This window comes from Hoplias malabaricus, chromosome 5, assembly GCF_029633855.1.
Source record: "Hoplias malabaricus isolate fHopMal1 chromosome 5, fHopMal1.hap1, whole genome shotgun sequence".
Lineage (NCBI taxonomy): Eukaryota > Metazoa > Chordata > Actinopteri > Characiformes > Erythrinidae > Hoplias > Hoplias malabaricus.
The window spans coordinates 45,020,114-45,035,003 of record NC_089804.1 but is presented as its reverse complement, the minus strand read 5'-3'; the positions used below and the strand labels follow the sequence as shown (position 1 = coordinate 45,035,003).

The following is a 14,890-nucleotide window of genomic DNA, read 5'->3' as shown; positions in this document are numbered from 1 at the left end:
CTTAAAGAACAAAACGGCACTTTTAAGAGCCAACCACGTTTTCCTGATGAAGTGAGACTTTTTCACTTTCAATTGTCAAGAGGTTTAAATCGTGTAATGATTGAGCTTTTAGTTCTGCTGTAGTGGAAGGACCAGATCAAATATTTTACCCCTCATTTCCTTTAAGGGACTGAATGGTACAGTTTCCAGAGTCTTGGAGGGCCTGAAGGCTCTCTCTGAGGAATGGAAAGAGAACTATAGAATTGAAAACTCTTTCACTAAATGGATGGAATCTTTTTTCGGCTCTTGGAAAGGAGTGATCACTCAATTGGCAATGGCAGTATGTGTAGGATTGGCTATTTTGGTAGTCTGTGGATGTTGTTGTGTGCCATGTATTAAGGCCCTTATGGGCAAGATTCAAAAATGGCGTCATCAGGAGACGCCCGGAAAACTGTGCTCCTGATGACAGCTGATGGGCCTAACCCTGAAGCTGAGCTAGATGTGAGAGATGATGAGGATCAAGGGTACTGGGCCTAATCTGTGTTAAGTGTTTGTTTGTCCTGCCAAAAATCAGGTGATATATATATATATATATATATATATATATATATATATATATATATATATATATATATATATATATATATATATTCTAAATCATGCTCAGGAAATAGGAGTCCTGAGGCTCAAAAGCAAGGAGGATGATGGATGGAAGGCTGGATGGAGAAGTCGGGCTTAAAGGTTCTCTGTGTCGTTCCTGGTCCAGCCGGCTGGGCGGGATGGTCTGTGCATCATTTAGCGGGAAGTCTAGAAGCCGAACGGCTGAAGAACTTCAGACTCAAAGTTAACTTTTATACAACGCTGATTTTTTTTCATAATATTTTTTGTTGATTTCTTTTGCACTACACCTTTGTATTATTCACATATGTCATGTATAGGTTTTCTAAATGAATTTTGACCCATAAAAGGTAACTTGATTTTGTTGACTGGAGGGGCAAGACTATGTGTACGCATTCTTTAGACACGCACACACATAGTCAAAAAAACACTAGTCTGAAGACAAAGAAATCTTTGATTAATGAAACAACTTATTGGGTGGTGAATCAATCTCTATAAAAGATCTGTTGATCAACAGTTTTCCATATTTTAAAGTCCAAAATACACACTATCAACCAAAAATAGCCACTTTAAAGCCTTAGGTAGATATTCATTAAAAACGCATTATAAAATACTTTTATCCATTTATTTCGAATTTTATGTCAAGCATTTCCCGACGTTTCTAAATATCCTCAGATATCCTCTGGCAGTAAATGAAAAGATGTTCTATATTTTGCTCTTCATCGCATCTGAGACATGGGCATATTTTAGTGGTGACTTAACAAGTCCATTTAAACACATCTTACAGCCAATTCCACATTACGTTTGTCATATTTTCTGAAATATACTTAGATTGGAGATTTTAAACACACATATATTTTTCTCTTTCTTTCTTTCTTTCTTTCTTTCTTTCTTTCTTTCTTTCTTTCTTTCTTTCTCTCCACACAAAAGGAACAATGAGTGGGTTTGATAGCCCTGGTCTGATTGGTTGTTGTGGAGCCGTTGTTTGTAGCCAATAGTAACGCAGTCGGTTTTACTATATGAAGAGCGCTCGGGGGTTGGCGTACTTTATTCTAGTTGAGTTTATCCAACGAGCTGTAAAACGAAAATGAGCGGCAGAGGGAAGACCGGTGGTAAGGCTAGAGCTAAGGCTAAGACTCGCTCATCCCGTGCTGGACTACAGTTTCCTGTTGGTCGTGTGCACAGGCTCCTGCGTAAGGGAAACTATGCTGAGCGCGTTGGCGCTGGCGCCCCGGTCTATTTGGCGGCTGTGCTGGAGTATCTGACCGCTGAGATTCTGGAGTTGGCTGGGAACGCTGCCCGCGACAACAAGAAAACCCGTATCATTCCTCGTCATCTGCAGCTGGCCGTTCGTAACGACGAAGAGCTCAACAAACTGCTCGGAGGAGTGACTATCGCTCAGGGCGGAGTACTGCCCAATATCCAGGCTGTGCTTTTGCCCAAGAAGACGGAAAAGGCTGCCAAGACCAAATAAACTGGACCATTCCAGGAATCTGAAAATACCCAAAGGCTCTTTTAAGAGCCACCCACATTTACAAGAAAAGTGCAGTTTTTTTTTTTTTTTACCATATTTTTAGTACAACTGATATTTCCATTCTTTCCCCTTTACATATGTAAAAGGTCTAAAATTATGCTAAATTTCACATTTAGTGTTTCATATGTGTTCATAAAAGTTGTTCTGAGCTCCGATGTGACTCACGTGTTCAGTGAGACCTCAGTATGTAGTATGTTCCCAATGTATTTATGGTAATGTCCACAATTATAATAAACTATCCCAGCTAGCAAAATTGTATCGGCCCACACTCGGGCCGAATCACGCACGCCGGAACAAAAACACTCGGCCGAATGGGGCACGCGGAGTCGGCATTGTCTCGGCCGTGATGTACGGCCGTAGAGTGGGCCTATAGTTCTGGCCCGAGTCTGGTAAACTCTCGGCCGAGTGTTGTGGCTGAGGCGCGGCTCAAATGACACGGTTCTAGTCCGGCAAGTCATAACTAAATCGCGATAACCGGACCACGGCCGAGTTTGAGCCAGAAGCACGCCATTAGTGACAGACTCGGCCCAGATCTGGCTCATTATCGGTTTTAATAGTTTTTCTCTATACGCCGCACGCACACACACAACCCTCCCTTCCCTTCCCTCAGAAAAGGGTACAATCAGGTTTATGGTGAAATTATTGCTTTATTAAATAACTTACACTCTCAGAAAAAAAGTACATTATTGGTCACTGAAAGGTACAAGTGTTTAAAAGTCCAGTTTTGTTACATAAAGGTACATTGCATTCTCTTCTCCGGTTGAAGACACGTTTGTAGTATTTCATTATGGAAATCTCATATAACAAAAAAACATAATAAAAGTCCTGGAGATGAAACAGGGTGTATGAAATCAACACATTTTAAAATCTACAATTATAATATAATCATGTTCCCTAATTAAATGTACAAATATGTACAATTGAGGGTACCACCACAATGACAACATACGAAAACCTTTAAACAATGGAAACATACAGCAATTGCAATGTATACAAATAGTACATAAAATCAATACATAGAAAATATATTTGTAACTGGCATTGAAAATTGAAATCGGCAGTGTCATGATTTCCTAAATCCAATTAAAAATCAAATACTGTTTGAAAAAAAAAAAAAAATTGGTTTTACACCCTAAGAACTGCCGTTTAAATTCAGACTTTTCTTTAAAAATATACTATGCTAAGGCCATATAACAATAGTACACATTTGACACATATTCATGGCACACATCAGTTTGATCAACAGTTTGCAAGCCTCTGCTGTGTTGTCACGCTTTGTCAATACCTCACTGCCCTCAACAATGATGGACATATCAGCCATATCCTCATCTCTGGCAGCCTGGAGAACAGGGATCTTCAGGATGTGCAGTGTAGTGAAAGAACACTCAAGTGTAGTCACCTCAGTTGTACTCCTTGTTGAATTCCAGCTCTATAATTAAACAGATAGAGATTGTTCTGTTCTCTTCAATATATTTTCTATAAAAATATTGAATGAAAAACTAAACTGCTTATGCATGCAGATTCATTAACTACAGAACTTCAAATGTAAAAGATTATCAGGTTATAGTACAAACGGTTTTACAAACGATTCTGCTACAACTGATGCTGAAGATCTCATCTAAATAAATTAAATTAACCTCCTATCCACTTTTTTCCCTGCCCACCCGCATTATTCACTGCCCCACTAGTTTTCTTACTGCAGTCCATCTTTACGTAATTACATAAAGAAAATGAATTAGTTCATGTTCATAGTTAATTTTAAAAATTTTAACTAACTTCACAGCTCCAAAAATAAACTACTTCACATGCTTTTGTTTATTTTTTTTTCTCTCAGTAAATAGGCTTCTACCGTTTTCAATATAACCGATGTCTAAAAGGGGAAAAAATGGCAATCATTTAAAAAAAAAAAGTGACTTAGAAATACTGTACAATAATTTTGAATGCAATAAATTTGAAGGCAAAATTGAATAATTCTACAACACTATACAGCCTTCACACTATGACCTGTAGTCTATTCAGCCTCCAATCCCTATGCCACAATCATATTGAAATGCAGTAGCAACAAATGTGCTTAAAATAAGCAACAAACCATTTCATCTAGATTATCAAGAATGGCCTGGACATCTCCTCCAAAGGCTGCCCTTCTATTCCTGTGCAGTTTAAGGAGTTTTGGCACGTGTCCAGTGCACCATGCAACTGACTCTTCAGGTTGATGGCAGTTATTCTACGAAACTCACTGCATATCTAGAGAGAGAGAAGAGTAAACAATAGAGAATACAGATTATCAGTCATTATGTACAGAGCCTGTACATTTCTAGACAAACACTGGTTCAGTTGATAATAGTTAAGCAGGGATCCAGACTAAAACCATCCCGTCATCCCAAGGCCAAAAAAATAGCCCTCTTTTGGGACGCTTTCATGACAAGTGTGGTGTGCGATAAAACTTGTTGCCTTTAAATAACATTACTGTGGTTGGACAATGCTGTACGCTTCTTGGTTAATAAGTAAATCAGTAAAAAAAAAAAAAAAAAAAAAACAAAAAAAAAAAGTAAATAAATAAATAATCCAAACAGCTGATGACTTCGCATTATAAGAGTTTTGGAACTGTTTGGGGGAAAAAAGTATCATTTTAGACAAGTAAACTAGATTGGTTCACACTAGGTTTTGCAGTGTGAAACAATCCTACAAAAACTATAAAAAGAAAAATATGCTGAAATGGGCCAGAGTTACAAGTACAGCAAACAAACACACTACTCACCTGACTCTCCAAGAACAGTGCTGGCCATCATTCTCGAACCAGACCAACCAAAGGTTCCTGCTTAACAACCTCCTTCCGCCGTAAAAAAAAAAAGGTTCACTCCAACTCATGTTTGGACCCTTTTTATCCATCTCAGCCCTCATTGCCTTTCTCTCTTCATCCAAAGAATCCTCACTCAGCCCTGCAGGGTTATATCGCAAACATCTTTGTAATCACAAAGCTCACATTTGAAGGTAGAACTTTGGTGACATGTAGATACTTTACTATGACATTTTGAAAGATGACATCTCAAGGAACCAGCTGTTTTAAAGGAACACACACAATTGGAGTGAAAACAGGGCCAGCGTGTACCATGGAATCCGTGGCGTACTCTGTGGTGCTTCAACCGAACATCCGGGTCTTGGCTTGTGAAAGAGCAGATTTTCCACTTCATCTAATGTATCCCTTTTTCCCTTAAAAATGAAAACAATATTAGTGTTAGTATTGTCATTGTACACAAGTATAGTTTGTAAATGCAATTACAGAACCACAAACGATGTAATGTTATTTAACGTGTTTGTAATTTATTTACACACACACACACACACATATATATATATATATATATATATATATATATATATATATTACATTTAGCTAAATGTTTTGATAAACAGATGTTGCTAGGTATAGTGTTAGGTATAGTACTAGTGCTGTTAGACACCTACGAACTTCTCAAAAGCAAAACAAAAAACAAATAGTAGGTCTGAACACTATTTAAGCCTATTCCTAATGTGGAAAAGTAATGAGAAACGTTTTTACCAAACTGATTCATGTCTGTGCATCTGTTGAACCGATTCAGACAATACCGCTATTGTTGTATCTTTTACGGCTTAATCTTGTAATAACATCCTGATGCCTTCATATAAATGATATCAGACTAAAGGAGCGTTGTTGTAGACAGCTTCCTGAATTTTCCGTTCTACCTTAAACTGCTCAGCCAACACTGAGGAGGCTCAATATAACGTTACCTACTCCAGTATATAAGGTGGAACAGAAAAAAAGCCAGCCAACAAGATGCCAACTTAACATTTTCAAAATAGAACTTAAAAGAAAGCGCTCAGGCTTGTTACACAGCCTGTTTGAGTCTGTTACATTGGGCATTTGATTAAATGAAACAAATGGCTCATAATCAAACTTTCCATGGCTACCATCGAGGTGGCAAAGTTAGCTAACATAACAATGCCACAGCAATTTCCCTCACATATTCATGGCTTTAAGATAGTGTTAAAACTAGAAACGTAACTTTAAAATGCTTTGTGAACTAGTTATTTACCTCAATCTTGAACTTCTCCAAACTTCGAGCCACAACAAAGAGAAGTCAACCGTCCTTCGTGCGTATTCCCGAACCTCCCACTGAGCATGCGCAGGTTTATCTTGATCAGTAACTTTTCCAAACAAATTTTCTCAACACATTTGTTTATGTTGTGCCTACAGGTTGATCAGAACAATACATTTCGAGTTAGATGAACTATCACACAATTGAGTTATATTCCCAACACACTATTTCAAGTATAATCAACTAAATTTGAAGATTTTTTACAGTGCATTAATCACTAGCCCAAAATCACTGCTACTGCCTAATAAAGGATTAGTGTATGTGGAATTATATATTTAAAACATTACATTAGACCAAAAACCAGCCCTGAGATTGAGAATGTATTTTAACCTACTTAGCTAGTACCGTAATGTGTTTAAGCAGTTTTATTTCTTACTTTATTTCTTATACTGAGGTATGCGGTTCTGTGTGACACAAAAACCCACACAAATGCTCACATCGTCTTGTAAAATACACCATCAAACCACATAATTACTCAAATTAAAATAACTCATGTATGAGCGATTGTCATGTCATTTCAATGTTTTCTATGTCAGAGGAAAAAAAAGAGCTAGCTAAACCGGTTAGCTATAAAGTTTGTCATTTGAAAAAAAAAAAAAAAAAACGGTTCAATATTAGGTATGTAACATACGTAACATTAACGATGTTAACTACATTTGGGCGATAAAAAATACTTATGTATCCGAAAATATAAGGTTAAATTGAAATACTTACGGGATGAAGTTGTTCCCTAAGGCCGGTGAGAGCTGCTCGCGCCAGAATCGGCCCAGATCTACCTTGCTAGCTGGGATGTAGTTTATATTAAGTTCAAAAATGTTTTCTCACAATTTACTGCTCCTCAGTCTGTTTGCTCAAAGCCATTCTAATTTGTGCATGAATCCTGTGTCTAAATTTACTTTTTGTATGATTTAAGAATAGTGGGGAAAAAATGCATTATTTATTTGAGATTTTGAGAGGGAATTCATAAACATACCAAAGGCTAAATTGATTAAAGTGTATGTGTGCTTTAAATATATATTAAGTCTTTAACATGCCTGAAAGGGAGAATGATATATCTCTGACTTTTTCAGATTTTCTAAACCATTTCTGTTCACTTAGTAATACGTTTTATTTGTAATGCGTTTTACATTTCAAGGAAATCTCACTTGACTTTAAAACCCTATATTCTCTCTCGTTATATTTACTGTATGCTTTGTTATAGTCCGTTTTATATATTAGGAATCAGATACCCCATTCATATGTAAGGTTATATAATTAATGTGTACATAATCTCAAAACATAAAAAAGCTGATTTTGACTTCCCCTTTGCTCCCTCCGAATTACTACTCACTGGAGCCCGCCACTTTAAGAATAGGTGATGAGACTGAAAATTTGAAAAGTTGCCGGGACTAAAGACGCCCAATAGCGTTGACAGACGAGGGGATGGCCGTCCAATAGGCGGACACATCCAAGACGTCCAATGAGCGACGAGTTGCCGATCGCTTAAAAAGGCCGAGGGTCGTAAGCACGTTTATGCTTTTAGTTTCGCTGAAGGAAACGTAGAGCTTAACGCGATGGCAAGAACTAAACAGACCGCCCGTAAATCCACCGGTGGCAAAGCCCCGAGGAAGCAGCTGGCCACTAAGGCTGCTCGGAAGAGCGCCCCGGCCACCGGTGGCGTGAAGAAGCCTCATCGTTACAGGCCCGGCACCGTGGCTCTCCGGGAGATCCGCCGCTACCAGAAATCAACCGAGCTCCTCATTCGCAAGTTGCCTTTCCAGCGCCTAGTGCGTGAGATCGCTCAGGACTTTAAAACCGACCTCCGCTTCCAGAGCTCCGCTGTCATGGCGCTCCAGGAGGCCAGCGAAGCTTACTTAGTTGGGCTGTTCGAGGACACCAACCTGTGCGCCATTCACGCTAAGAGAGTCACCATCATGCCCAAGGATATCCAGCTGGCCCGCCGTATCCGCGGAGAGCGCGCATAAATCCAGTTCTTCAAAAGCAAACAAAGGCTCTTTTAAGAGCCGCCAACCTGTTTCAATCAAAACGAGTAAATGCTACTGCATTTTTCTGCGTTATGTTCTGTGTATATAATATACACTGAAGGGGGCCGATAGTTCGCAGACATTTATAACGGAAGAAACAGCCCTATGTAGGTACAAAAGTGGGGTGCTAATGATGGGAATTTCCACTGGTACAGAACAATATTACCTACATTTTACATGACTATATGGACAAAATATTATTGTTCAATATTAAAAATAATAGTGTTGCAATGGCCAATTGTTTTTATGGCTGTCTTGTAATAACTCACTGATTGCACTCACACATTCAATTGTATAAATAACTGAATTTTTATTTAAACACCTTAATAAAAAATCACTTATAAACTCTGAAATACAGCCAATGGAACCCAAAAGGAAGGTATTACAAAATAGCTTATAAAATTAAATAATCATCCATTTCTGGGAAATAAAATAAACAAATACTCTGCAAAGCACAAAACAACAGCATTCAACGGTAGTGATTAAAACAACCACAACTGTCAACAAACATTTAACTGATTTAACATTTTCTTCAACTATTTTTTGGAAGGCAGATTTGTAATTCAGGAAAACCACGTGTCTCAGCTCGGAGGGTTGGAGCTTGCTTGTTGTTCTCTGATTGGTAAATGACAAGCCTTAGAAAAAAATGGCTCGGTCTTAAACGGGAACCGGCTCACATCGTTCACTTACAAGAGCCGGCTCTTTGAACCGGTTCGTTCGCGACCGACACATCACTATTGGGTGCCATCGTCAGCTTGAAACCACAAGCTACCAGCTCAAAGGAATTTGAATATATTTTGCACGTATTGATGCATATAAATGCAGGCCTGCACACATACATTCATTAAAGGTTTTTGGTTTATCCTCAAACCACATCAGGTGGGCAGTAATAGCAGGTAGAATAAGAAAAAAGAAATGTGAAAGTAACATCTATTTCTACATGAGTTCATTTAGAATATTTTTTGGGGGGAGGGGGGCGATATACAGATGACTCACCAGCGTTCACAAACAATTTACAGTGGGTTACATATGTTAATTAACAAAAATAAAACCACTGAGCAATTAATAAACAAAGGAAGAGTACAGTACAGGCCCAGTGTTTGGCCTGATGTTACACAATATAAGCAGTTGTAGTTAAATTTAGTAAAGTGTTGAGTTGAGGAAGATTTCAGACCTCTAGGAAATGTCTTAAAAAAGGTCCTTTTCAAATGTAGTTCGTTTTAGGAGAAGCAAGCCTGGAGCAAGGCCCATGTTTGAAACGGTTACAGTGAACAAAATTTGGAGCAATGGGGTGTACATGTGTAAAAGAACTGAGAACAGCTGTCCAAATAGACGAGATTGTGAGCTTGTAAGTTTAGTATTTCGCAGGAAAGTCTTTTAAATGGAAAAGTGGGTGGCTCTTAAAAGAGCCGTTGGTTTTTTTATGCGTCCGGTCACTGCTTACTTGGAACTGGTGTACTTGGTGACAGCTTTGGTGCCCTCGGAAACGGCGTGCTTGGCCAGCTCTCCGGGAAGAAGCAGACGCACGGCTGTCTGAATCTCCCTGGAGGTGATGGTGGAACGCTTGTTGTAGTGAGCCAAACGTGAAGCCTCACCGGCAATACGCTCGAAGATGTCGTTAACGAACGAGTTCATGATCCCCATGGCCTTGGAGGAGATCCCGGTGTCTGGGTGAACCTGCTTCAGCACCTTATACACGTAGATAGCGTAGCTCTCCTTCCTGGTGCGCTTGCGCTTCTTTCCACCTTTGCCGGCCGTCTTGGTGACAGCTTTCTTGGATCCCTTCTTCGGGGCAGACTTGGCTGGCTCAGGCATTATGCTGCTCTTCGAGTTCCACTCAAGAATGAGAGACGAGTGTGCTGGGCAAGGCTTATGTAGACTGCCAGATGCTGATTATGTTGAGCTCCGCCCAGTGAAATGCTGTCGAACGTCCATTGCTCAGTGAGTTTGGTGACGTTAAGTCTCTTTGTTCACCTTCCCGCGCATTTCTGACCTGTAATAAGTTCAAATATCCTATATGTAACATTTCACAGTGCACGCTTTCATTGGGCATATATAAGCCTTTGAAGTTCATGACAACCTGAAGTACTTTTCTTATTATTTTCCCCTTTGTTTGGCAGCCTGAAGTCCTGTGTACGAGCCTCTCTTGGTTCACGTCCAAGCGCATATTTAACTAAAATAGGGAAACACACAAACACATCAAAACAGTTCACGCCTCAAAAGTAGCAAAGCTGTATTTTCCAGCGTGTGTATTCATTCAAACAAAGTGAGGGAGGCAAGTACTTTAATTTAGACCCATGTTTCACATGCTAATTGCCACACAAGGGTCTTTGAAAATAACTATTGTTTACATTACTATAAAGCCAGATATAGGGACGTTATAGTGAACAAGGCCCTTGACTCGTCTAATCAAATAGGACTCTGGGAAGCTATTTTGTTGAAAACACGTAGCTAGCCTAGCGTCCTCAGTTTTTGTTCATCTCCCCGACATACAATTATTCCAGTTTATGTATAGCAACATGTAACAGCCATTAAGCTTAGCAATGCTTCATAAACGTATCTAGGGAGCTATACTATGGACTCGTCTTTGTACATATGCCAATACGTATTTACCACAAACTTTGTGGCTAATTCACAAGACATATGTAGCTAACGGGTGTAAACATAGAGCACAAGTTTGCCTTTTTATACACATCTAGCAGATTTACACAAACCTGAACACACAGCTCCTATTGATAACGAGAGGAAACACTTTAAAATCGCTGCTTTTACTGAGAATGTTGGTGGCTCTTAAAAGAGCCGTTGGGTTTAAGCCGTAGCCGAGTGGAGCGTTTAACCTCCGAAGCCGTACAGAGTGCGTCCTTGGCGTTTCAGAGCGTACACCACATCCATGGCGGTGACAGTCTTCCTCTTGGCGTGCTCAGTGTAAGTGACGGCATCCCTAATCACGTTCTCCAGGAACACTTTCAGCACACCACGAGTTTCCTCGTAGATCAGGCCGGAGATACGCTTGACACCACCACGACGAGCTAAACGGCGAATGGCGGGCTTGGTGATGCCCTGGATGTTATCGCGAAGCACTTTACGATGACGCTTAGCGCCTCCTTTTCCGAGTCCCTTGCCGCCCTTGCCTCTTCCAGACATATTTTCTTCTACTCCTTCAACTGCTGCAAAGAGAAAGAATGAAGAGGTGTCTAGAGGGACGCATATTTATGTTCCTCTACCGGACCTGGTTGAAACCAAGCGCCAGAAAGGCGGAGCTTAATACAATAGACACTGGAGAGACTATACCCAACACTCCACGCAGTGTCAATTTACTCCTTTCTGCTTTTTACAGTCAAAGTTTGCTTTTTTTTTAATCAAAAGGAAAACATAATAACACGGCTGCCCAAATCACGGCAGAATTAAATGTGCACCTCAACTCTCCTGTTTCCACCAGAACTGTCCGTTGCAAGCTCCACAGGGTCAATATACACCCCCAGGCTGCTATATCCAAACCTTTGGTCACTCATGCCAATGCCAAACGTCGGTTTCAATGGTGCCAGGAGTGCAGATCTTGGGCTGTGGACAATTTGAAACATGTAATGTTCTCTGATGAGTCCACCTTTACTGTTTTCCCCACATCCGGAGTGGAGAAGCACAAAAGAAGAGTACCACCCAGACTGTTGCATGCCCAGAGTGAAGCATGGGGGTGGATCAGTGATGGTTTGGGCTGCCATATCATGGCATTCCCTTGGCCCAATACTTGTGCTAAATGGGCGTGTCACTACCAAGGACTACCGAACCATTCTGGAGGACCATGTGCATCCAATGGTTCAAACATTGTGTCCTGAAGGCGGTGCCGTGTATCACGACGACAACGCACCAATACACACAGCAAGACTGGTGAAAGATTGGTTTGATGAACATGGGTGAACATCTCCCATGGCCTGCACAGTCACCAGATCTAAATATTATTGAGCCACTTTGGGGTGTTTTGGAGGAGCGAGTCAGGAAACGTTTTCCTCCAACAGCATCACGTAGAGACCTGATCACTATCCTGCAAGAAGAATGGCTTCAAATCCCTCTGACCACTGTGCAGGACTTGTATATGTCATTCCCAAGACAAATTGACGCTGTACCGGCCGCAAAAGGAGGCCCTACACCATACTAATAAATGATTGTGGTCTAAAACCAGGTGTTTCAGTTTCATTATCCAACACCTGTGTATATACATTTCAAATATGATTCCACATACACATGCTCCACACATACACAGATCTGTTTATTTTTAAAACAAGGTTTTGGTCTGCGTTTTGGCCCCCCATCCACAAGAAAGCTTTGTTTTAAGTCACTGAAAATGGAGGTTTTTCGATATTTGGATGATATGGCTGATGGTAATTTATCTTAACTTAAGCAATAATGGCCTATTTGTATTCATGCATCCACAACAAGAGCAGAGGGGCAGCCCAGTCAAAGACAGTAAATGAGCTCTGAGCACATCCTTGGTAGCAGTAATTCAGTTTCAACACAAGATGTATTACAATTACTGCAACATTACCATTCATCCATTCATTGTCTGTAGCCGCTTATCCATTTCAGGGTCGCGGTGGGTCCAGAGCCTACCTGGAATCATTGGGCGCAAGGCAGGAATACACCCTGGTGGTGGCACCAGTCCTTCATAGGGCAACACACACATTCACACCTACGGACACTTTTTGAGTCACCAATCCACCTACCAATGTGTGTTTTTGGACCATGGGAGGAAACTGGAGCACCCAGAGGAAACCCACGCGAACACAGGGAGAACACACCAACTCCTCACAGACAGTCACCCGGAACGGGACTCGAACCCCCAACGCCCAGGTCCCTGAAATTGTGTGATTTGTAACAGTACCTGCTGCCCAACATTAACATTAATGGTCATATTTCTACTTTACAATTCCAGAGTCATTATTAATGTGATGATCCACTGAGTTGTAATAGGGAGAAAAGAGACTCTGGCATTGCTACTCTGGGCTCAGTATGGCAGAAACTGCAGGAATCTGGAGGAAATTACATAGTGCAGTCCTTTGATTCATTGTAGTGCTGTAAAGGTAAACTACACTCTGCAAGTGCAGGAGGTGCACAGGAGCAAAAATATCAAATCTTACCTCTTATCTCTAGTTATTAAATATGATAAATAGCAAGATTAAGTAGATAGTTGTCTAACAACTCCACTACAGCTAAATTGCTCCATATCAACTCCAAATTTTACCTGATGAGGGTAGACCCCTGGATACACAATCTTAAAAAGAAAAAAGTAATGGGACTCATGAACTCTTCAGTTTATAGTCACTTACATTTTTATTTTCCAAAAATAAGACAAGCGCTTACATTTGTTTGTGTTTTTCACAAGCTTTTTACCACTTCATATATATTTCAGGACTCTAAATGGTTTCTTTTATAAATTTGAGAGTTTTCTGTAAAAATAAAACATGATATCTGCCTGAGCAGATAGGATATAGATTTGTAATTTCAGATGGAAAATGGAAAAAATGGCTGCATTGAAATGACATTAAATTAATTCTTATACCTGGGCAAGATTGTTTACCCAACCATATGCCCTCAGTTTTACTTCTATTCAGTTTTGCCCCAGCAACTTCCTCATTTATTTTAAAATGTACCTAGACTACACTTAACTCCATTTACATTTACAGGTAAATGGACTACATTTAACATTTGTTTAGTTTTTGATAAAAAACAGCTATATCATCTGCATAAGCAGAGATGTTACTTCTATTTTTACCTTCATACATTACCCCAGAAATTCTAGGGATCCTTTTATTTCTATTTAAGAGAGGACTTCACAGTCACATAAAGTGCTGCGCTCAGGAGACATCCTTGTTTAGCCCCTATACAAACTTCAAAATTTTCAGTTAAAACTCCATTCACATTTATTTGTAGTATCAATTTCTTATATAACAGCTTTAACATGTCTATGAATTTATGAGGAAAGACAGCTTCTCATTGCTTGCCATATGGACTCTCTAGAGATGAAGTCTTCAGCATGCTCATCTGTAATCAGAGCTCTAATTACACATAGATTGTCCCACATGAATCTCCCTTTTAAAACACACGTTCAGACTCAATATTTTTATCTAAACATTTATTCATTCTATGCATGGAAACTTTTTGTAGTCCACTTATTATGTAGATCACTCCTGTCATCCTCTTTTTTTTAAATACATAAGTGAGACAACACCATGATAAAAACAATCTGGCAAAATTAGATGCTCAATACCTTCATTATAATATACCAAAAGATCCACTGTTTCATATAAGCATGCTTTATAAAATGCTGCCGTTAAACCATTAATTCTTGGCAATATTCCATCATTTAAACTCTCGATTACTTCTATTCTTTCATCTTAAACACCATCTAAATTTGGAGATGAGTCCAGGAAAAAAAATTTTCTCATTAATAAGTAACTTATTGAAAGCTTCTTCACATATGGATTTAATTAGTTTCATTTTCTCAGTTTCGTTATAAATGTTTCCATATTTATCCTTAATTCATTTAAATGTCTCTTTCCTCTCATTTTTTCTAATTTCTTAATAACCTCTTGTGAATTACAATG

At 39.5% G+C, this 14,890-nt stretch overlaps 4 protein-coding genes and 1 long non-coding RNA gene across 5 annotated transcripts; 2 read left to right on the top strand and 3 right to left on the bottom strand.

Moving 5' to 3' along the window:
- The first annotated feature begins 1,664 nt into the window (after positions 1-1,664).
- On the top strand, positions 1,665-2,095 carry LOC136696127 (histone H2A). Its single transcript, XM_066670275.1, has one exon. It carries the CDS (start codon positions 1,685-1,687, stop codon positions 2,069-2,071), a length of 387 nt encoding a protein of 128 aa, XP_066526372.1. The 5' UTR covers positions 1,665-1,684; the 3' UTR covers positions 2,072-2,095.
- A 1,352-nt stretch (positions 2,096-3,447) lies between these two features.
- LOC136696132 (uncharacterized) lies at positions 3,448-5,326 on the bottom strand. Its single transcript, XR_010802572.1, has 3 exons — positions 4,890-5,326; positions 4,221-4,375; positions 3,448-3,560 (listed from the first exon to the last, which is right to left on the bottom strand). It is a non-coding gene; the product is annotated as an uncharacterized lncRNA (long non-coding RNA).
- Positions 5,327-7,800: 2,474 nt separating this feature from the next.
- LOC136697527 (histone H3) lies at positions 7,801-8,253 on the top strand. The gene has a single exon (XM_066672698.1). The coding sequence runs from the start codon at positions 7,821-7,823 to the stop codon at positions 8,229-8,231; it is 411 nt and encodes a 136-aa protein (XP_066528795.1). The 5' UTR covers positions 7,801-7,820; the 3' UTR covers positions 8,232-8,253.
- A 402-nt stretch (positions 8,254-8,655) lies between these two features.
- LOC136696871 (histone H2B 1/2) lies at positions 8,656-10,407 on the bottom strand. The gene has a single exon (XM_066671586.1). The coding sequence runs from the start codon at positions 10,104-10,106 to the stop codon at positions 9,732-9,734; it is 375 nt and encodes a 124-aa protein (XP_066527683.1). The 5' UTR covers positions 10,107-10,407; the 3' UTR covers positions 8,656-9,731.
- Positions 10,408-11,069: 662 nt separating this feature from the next.
- Positions 11,070-11,453, bottom strand: LOC136697821 (histone H4). The gene has a single exon (XM_066673089.1). The coding sequence runs from the start codon at positions 11,433-11,435 to the stop codon at positions 11,124-11,126; it is 312 nt and encodes a 103-aa protein (XP_066529186.1). The 5' UTR covers positions 11,436-11,453; the 3' UTR covers positions 11,070-11,123.
- Positions 11,454-14,890: the final 3,437 nt, after the last annotated feature.